This window comes from Lissotriton helveticus, chromosome 2_1 (genome assembly GCF_964261635.1).
Source record: "Lissotriton helveticus chromosome 2_1, aLisHel1.1, whole genome shotgun sequence".
NCBI classification, from domain to species: Eukaryota; Metazoa; Chordata; class Amphibia; order Caudata; family Salamandridae; genus Lissotriton; species Lissotriton helveticus.
The window spans coordinates 451,201,937-451,209,874 of NC_136059.1; the positions used below are offsets into that span (position 1 = coordinate 451,201,937).

The 7,938-nt window shown below is 46.9% G+C and overlaps 1 protein-coding gene across 1 annotated transcript; it reads right to left on the reverse strand.

Moving 5' to 3' along the window:
• Positions 1–1,794: 1,794 nt before the first annotated feature.
• CCNO (cyclin O) lies at positions 1,795–7,671 on the reverse strand. Its single transcript, XM_078677299.1, has 3 exons — positions 7,122–7,671; positions 4,883–5,068; positions 1,795–2,719 (listed from the first exon to the last, which is right to left on the reverse strand). Exons 1-3 carry the CDS (start codon positions 7,620–7,622, stop codon positions 2,231–2,233), a joined length of 1,176 nt encoding a protein of 391 aa, XP_078533425.1. The 5' UTR covers positions 7,623–7,671; the 3' UTR covers positions 1,795–2,230.
• Positions 7,672–7,938: the final 267 nt, after the last annotated feature.

Here is a 7,938-nt window from a genome sequence, read left to right on the forward strand (position 1 = left end):
TTGAGAAAACTGCAGCTAAGTTACGCTAACGCTAGTTAGCAGCAGTTCTTGTACATATACACCTTAGTGTGAAAGGGGAGGGCAATGTGTGTTGTGGAGGGCGTTCCACCGCAACGCCCATTGATTTTGACGCTGTCCCATTTCTGCAAGGGAGGCGTAAATATGGGTCAGCGCCAAAATTAAGACTAGGGAAAACCTGGTCTTACCCTGGCAAAACAAAGAAAAATGGTTAATTTCTCCTCGTTTTTGCTGTTTCCATGTGTGCTGCGTTGCACAGCACACATGGAAAAAGCAAAATGCCATTATTTATGTGCAGGATGGTCTCCCTTCCTGCACATAATCATTTTAAAAAATGACGTTTTGCAACTTCTATGTGTGCTGCAGTAAGCAGATTAACCTTTTAGATGCATCATCAAACAATCCAGTCAAGATCTGGTGATTACACAGACTAAGGTAACCATCTCCGGTGTTCTCAAGAAAGAACACCTATTTAGCAAGGATTCTGCAGTTTATAATCAATTAGTTAATGTGAATTCACTACTACCTGACAGTATATCCATGGTCAAGTGTTTTAACTTCTCAATGCATGTGAATTATGGCTTCTTCTATATGCATTTGGTCATAAAGTGGATTTCCTCTATAAAAGCATTCCACTTCTCAATATTGCCAATAACAGGGAGCAGTAGTTGGGTATAATTCACATATATATGAAAACCCATCCCTATTCCTTGCAGCGGAAAATGGTGGATCTGCATTTAAACTTTGAAAAGCACAAGAGAGAACCAGCCTTATGAGGAACACTAATCGTGAAATATCAAACCACAAAGCTGCCCCATTGTTCTTGTGAGATCCTTTTGGCTAGGAAGGATTTACACCACTCGGTGGATCAATCGATCAGCCACAGATGCCCATTAACCTTCCGTAATCTGTGTCAGCCAGTGGTTTTGTGTATCTCTGGCTTTCTCTATAGAAAGACTGGGCGGAGTTCCAAAAACCACTGCGCTACGAGGAGTTTCGCGAGCGGCGGAGTGCATTAGGGTCATGCCGTTCATGGCACTTTGAGCGCACACTGCTTGTCCTGCATTGTAAATTCATCACGAACTGCAGGGCAAAAAGGCGCAGCTTCCTTTTTGCTGCACAAGTAGATTTTTTACAAATACTTGCTTTGAGAAATCTTGCCAGAAGGTTGCTTTTCCTCACTCAAGCTCGCCAACTAGACCTTGGCGAGTGCAAGCAAGGAAGGAAAAATCTCACCAGGAGGTGGATTTTCCTCGCTGGCGCTTGCCAACGTGACATTGACGAGCACGAGCGGAAAAAAAAAACTCTGCTCCATGAGTTTTTGGGAACTCCGGTTGGTCCGCGGAGTGTGGAAATCTCCGCGAACGTAGCTGAGTTCACCGACCAGGGTTACTTTATAGCTATATGTTATTTATAGTGAGCACATTATTTGGTGATTACTGTCTCTGTGTCAAACAGCTGTATCTACCAGTCTACTGTGTACACCAAGAGGGATAGTGCACGTCGTGTGCTGGGGTCAAGAGGGTGTGTCACAGGTTAGGGCAGGTTCTTTTAAGGAGTGAGGGTGGATGGAGAATATTATACGTGCACCCAAACCCCTCGCTGTGGTAGAAGAATCTTTTCTTCCTGTGCGTAATATATTTTGAACTTCCTTACTTTTGACCACCCTGCTTAAGGGATTCCAGCCAATGTGGTAATGCCACGATCAATAGTGGCAAATCAATAAAACAGAACCTAAAATACAAGTAATAAAATATAGTCTTATTTTAACTGTGTTTTATTTTTCCAAGTGTAATGGTTCATCTAGGAACCGCCATGTTTAAATAAAAACAAACATTATTGAAATGCTACAAAATGTAAAAATGCCAAAGGTTATTTTAAAACATGTTTGTGTGTGTGCAAAGTTATTTGCAAACCACAATTCCATTTCTAACATTGTAGAAAAAGGCCTCATAAATAATTCACGTGTCTTACTCTGAATGCCCTACACAACGCAGTGCTTTGTAAATAAATAAAAATACATTGTATTAAGGTCACTATTCAAGTCAGCAGGATTTAGGCAAATACTGTTTCAGACGTTCGCATCCATCTGGTAAGCTTGCAGCTCATACAAAAATATTTAGAAATTAAACACATTAGAACACTGATAAAAGAGAATGTCTGCATTCTTAAAAGTTCAGTACTCTGGATTCCAGTGCATCTGTCCCTCCAGCTACAGCTGAGTTGTACCACATTTTTCAGAAAGTCCTGCTGGTAGCAGTCGTGGTAAGGAGTCCACGTTCAGAGATACCAGCAGCTCCAGCTTCTCTGAGCAGTCCTGAATCAGCAAATCAGAATAGCCACTGATGTGCAGGTCTAGTGGCCTCTCGTGGTGCAGCATCTTGTCCCCCAGGCCCAGGCAGCAAATGGCGAGCAGCGATGGAGGGAAAGCGTTGAAGGCGTAGTCGGCCAGGCTCAGCTCTGCCACTCCAGTAGCAAAGGCTCTGGCGTTCAGCGCCTCGACGTTGTCCTTCTTGCAAGACTCGCTGTGCGCCAGTCGCATGTGGGTATAGTGTTCCAGGAAGTAGTGTAACGTGGGGGCGTCCAGGCGGAAGTGCAGCTTGAGCAGGATGATGCACTCCAGGTTGCACAGCTGCTCGCGCGAGAAGGCGCCACAGCAGAGGGCCAGCAGCTGCTTCACCCGTGGGGGGCGCACTTCAATCTGAGGAGAACAAGGACAACGTTTAGCGTCGAGTGTTCTGAGAATACCACACACCCGCTCCTAACACCCAACCAGAAGAGCTCGTTCAACGTAAGTCTTTGTCATATAGGCACATTCCAATTAAGTACGGTGCAGCTACTATAAATATTTAGAAACCTCAACATGTGAGAAGATTGCAGCCAAAATATAATTAAAACGGTTGTGTAACAAAATAAATCGAGAGGAAAAAAAGGTAGAAATAAGAGAAAAAAGTCGACTACACAAAAGTGATGAAAAACGCCCGGTTGGGCATTAAGGGAATACTTATGGTTATGTTTAGAGGATGAAGGGTAGATATGACATGAGAGATGAGGTAAAATGAGATGTACATATGAGGGTGGGGTAAGGGTTAGGATTGGGTCAGGGTTAAATTACATTTAGGCTGGGTAGAGTAAAGGTAGGTGTTATGGTTCGGGTTGGAGTTTAAGAGTTAGTGCTCAGACTGGGATAGCTTTACAAGTTGGATAATGGAAGGTGCAAGTGATAGCAAAACTTTGCATTTTACATAGACATACATACTAGGCATGACATTTGTACCTTTTTTTAATCTATTTTGTATTCTAAAATGTCATACACAACCACGTGGGAATGCTACGTTAGTCTAGAACTGTGTCAGGGCAACTTGAGGTACAAACTGCCCTCAGGCAGACACAGCGTCAAGCCTGGCACCCTTCTGTGCTCTGAGGTTCTAGACGGCTGTGCCACCCGCTACCTATGCAGTGTGCACTTGCACACCGACAGCCATGTGAACATCAGTGCCTAGTATTGAGACGATAACGCCGTACCACAGCCACCAGTAGCACTTTCTGTATTACGCCATCTTTGATGGGTATTAATCTAATCTATATTAGCAGTTGGGGATATCTACTCATTTCATTTTAAAGCAAGATACGGAAGCAACTATTACATCAATAAGGAAAATACACGCAAAGTGAGACGTGTGGAAGCAAACCAAATTGTATCTGAAACCTCCAATGCTTACATCTCCACCAACCTTAGCAAAATGCGTGCACTTTGGGAATATAGCAAGATAACATAAATGCCATTGTCTGTCATTCCGCAGTTTAAGGCGACACAGAGACTTTAGGATTAAGTGGATGGTTAAAGACATACCAGAGATGTCAGGCTGATCTGATACTACCACCTTTTCCACCTATTATCTCAAATTGAGGGGCATATTTATGTAGGTTTTGTACCGCCCTTGCACCAAGGGGCGCAAGGGCGACGCAAAACTTAAGTAGTATTTATCAAGCCAGCATGGCCACTTTGTGTGGTCCTGAGTGGCTTATACATCCATAGTAACACAATGTAGTGCAAGTTGCTGCGTTGCATTACTCTGCACCAGGGAGGTGTTCCATGGGTGGAGCGTGGGTGTTCCCATGCATCCACCTATGGGTTTTGGTGCATTCCCACATTTACCTTCAATGGCAGACCAGGGAATGTGTCAAAAGGCTACACCTCTCCAGGTGAGGCATAACGAGGAGAAATATCTTTATTCCACCTTGTTACTTCCTCTTTCTGCAGCACACAGAAAGAGGAAAATGCCCCACAGGATTGTTTTTGTGCAGGAAGTTGACAGTTCATGCACAAAAACAATCCTGTGTTGGCACTAGGCAGCACATTGTGCGCCAGCATTGGGAAATGACAGGAATGTGCAGCTTGGGGCTTATTTACAAGCCTCTTGTGCTGCTGGTGAGTCACTTTAAAATGGCGATGCACTGGCTTGTAAATAAGCCCCTATGTTGTTAAGTACGGCGCATTCCTCCCCTTTCCCTGTCATGCAGCACAGCTGCGTGAAAGCTTATTAAATATGCCCCAGGGAATATAGTAAGTTTTTTTAAATAAAATGCAAAGGTTATACATGGATATAATAGTCGTCTTTGTGTCTTTAATAAAATCTTGATTTTGCAGTCACTATATACATTTATTTCTGCACCACATACTTACATAGACATCCTTTCCCACAGCAAAAAAAGTAAAGAATATTTCATACACAAGAATAGAGATTTTATAAATTTACTCTCAGAGGTCTTAGAATTGGTGGTGACAGATGCTTTAGAGCAGGTGGTAAACATGTTTTCAATATATCTGTGTTGCAGGTTACAACTGTACCCTTGCTCTTACCTGTTTACATGCAATGAGAAGAGATGTCACCCCCACCAGCTGGAAGCAGTCAGAGGCTACTGGGGTGCAGCAGAGGAAGCGATCTAGGATGTTGATGGCCAAACATAGCGACTCGAAGCCCAAGTTGAAGTGCTTGTGCACCGGGATGAGCCAACTGATAAGTTTGCAGCGAGACTCTGGCTTCACCTGTCATTAGAACACACAGGAAGAAATAAGTGCATGAAGACAATCACACAGTTTTAAATTTCAGACTTTGGTATGAAGTAGCTAGTTTACTATCAAGTCATGGCTATGAGAGTACCGTGAGGCATAGCATAAGGTCTTTACCACACTATTCAATGAAAGGAGAATACCAACGACGGAGTGGCGCAACTGTATCACCTCGAGTCAAAGCACCAGGTTTGGAACCTGGTGCTAGTGGAAAGAGGGGCCAGGTACAGAATCCGCTATTAGTGTAGAGTGGCCAAGTGTAGCATCTGTGGTTAGTGTATGGTGGCCGGGTGTAGCATCTGATGTTAGTGTAGAGTGGCCAGAATCAGCTGTCAGTGTGAATGGGGACCAGATATAGCATTAGCCATTGGTGTAAACAGGGGCCGGGTACAGTGTCAGCTGTTAGTAAAGAGTGGCCCGGTATAGCATTAGCCGTTGGTGTAAACAGGGGGCAAGTACAGCATCAGATCTTACTCAAAATAGGGTCCAGATAGGGTATCATCTGTTAGTGTAAAGAGAGACAGGTAAAACCTGGGTGGCCTAGCGGAACACACAACCTTTGCACTATAACACAGTGTTCGTTGTATGTGTCACGTCTAGCATAGGTTTTGTAGTGGAAGTGTACCCTTAAAATACAAACACTATACAGACAAACTTTAAAACTTTTCCCACTTTGGATGTATGCTGTGCAGTGCAGCACACCTGCTAAGTCAGATAAGTTTTGAGCAATACAAATATTTCTCCTTTTTAATGCAATCTGTAAGAGTTGTCATTATCTGGCTCAAATCACTTTCATCTGTTGTCAGTAGACAGGGCTTTGCATCAAAAACCATGAGAATGCCCAGCATCACCCATGGGACACCAGCTTGACCCAAAGTAATGCAAATCTCTTTAAGGCAATTTTCCGGGGCACAACAAGTTATGATATAGGAGGTAAATCCCAAATAAACATTCTTTAACACAAACCCAGCCCAAAATGTAAGCAAATCTGTCCCCAGAGTCAATCTAAAGAGGGGCCAGGTGGTATAGAATTTCGTGCCAGTGTAAAGAGGAACCAGATATAGCACCTTGTATTACTGTAAAGAAGGCAAGTACTGCACCTGGAGTCACTGTAAAGATGGGGACAAGTACTGCATCTAGAGTCAGTGTAAAGATGGGGCAGGTGCTGCATCTGGAGTCAGTGTAAGGAAGGGGACGAGTACTGCATATAGAGTCAGTGTAAAGACGTATAAGAGTACTGCATCTGGAGTCAGTGTAAAGAGGGGGACGAGTACTGCATATAGAGTCAGTGTAAAGACGTATAAGAGTACTGCATCTGGAGTCAGTGTAAAGAGGGGGACGAGTACTGCATCTGGAGTCAGTGTAAAGAGGGGTACAAGTTTGGAATCTGGATTCACTGTAACGATGGGCCTTGGAATCAGTGTAAAGATGGACCAGCTACAGCACCTCAAGCGGGGCCAGGAACTGCACCTGGAGTCAGTCTAAAGAAGGTCCCTCTTTACACGAGAAGCAAGTGCTTGTGTAAAGAGCAACCTTCTTTATGCTGACTCCAGGGCTGTACCTGGCTCCATGTTGATGCCAGTGTAAGCAGGGGTCGAGTATAGAACCGGGATAGTGGCCAGGTACAGAAGTTGCTTCCTGTGCATAGAAGCTGCAAGCTGTAAGTCGCAGTGCGTGTTGTGAATGCAGAAGGGCACACATATTCCTTGTGTGGGTGTTAAAAGGGAGCTGCATCGCTTTACTCCCGTAAACGGGGATTAGTGCAACCCAGCTGGGTGAAGTTAATGCACGTGTGGTGAGGCTACTCCAGGCGCAGTATTATTGTGGGCAGTCACCATGGAGACAGCTGCGCGGTGTATCTGGCGCAAGGGTTCTATAGGGAGTGATTATGAGGTAACAGTGGAAGACTGACCCTCTCTCTCGTCTTGGGTCGCAGCGCAAGAGTGCGATGACCGAGACAGGCTCTCGGCGCTATATTATCAGCCGAGTGACGTGTTGAAGCGCTATAGCGAGGTACCATCAGACCCACCTGTGGCTGCCGAGCCAGGCACTCGGCGGTCAGGAAGTCCCTCTCGACGCCCCTCCGGTGCAGGTAGCAGTCTTCCCCGTAGTCCCTGAAGTTGCGTAGGTCGAGGCGCAGGGGGCCGATCACCGCAGGCTCGGTGCTGCTGCTGCAGTCACCGGGGCTCTCCTCGTCCGAGGACGGCTCGCTGCTCGGGGGGGTCTCGAACAGCGGGTCTGGGCCCCTCGGGATCCTCTGCTTCCGTAGCCGGGGGCACCGCTCCCTCCGGAGCGGGGGTCTCTGCAGAGAGGCGCCCGGACTCTGTGACCTGTCCTCCGGGGTCACCTCTTCGGGAGCCGCCAGACCCTTCAGCCTCTTGCTGGGGCTGCCCTGCGCCTCCTCCACAGAGGGGCGGACCAGAGCGCTGCAGGTCACCATGGCTGCTCTGCACCTGTCTGTGTCTGCTGTGCCGATCCTAGTGCTGCGCTGCCTCGGAGCGCTATACTGCGGCAGCGCTGTGAGGAGCATCAAGTGTCGGCGCTGATGCTGCAGCTGTGACTGAGGCTCTCGGCGGGCGCTGGAGTTTATCCACAGTCCGGCTCGCCTCTGACTGGCTGCCTACAGAACCCCTGTATTGTGACGTCACGCGGAGCTTTCCCGGCTAATGTGCCGCTCAGTGGCCCTGGCCGGGCAGCCTGCCGGGCCGGTCCCGCCTCCCCAGCGAGAGTGTCGACGTTGCCGTGGTAACCAGCGCCTGGGGGTACCGGGAAAGCCTTTCAGAGAGTGCCTCCACCCCCCAGGGAGCCGGCTGTGGCGGCAGCACTGGCAAACCCCGCGCACAGGC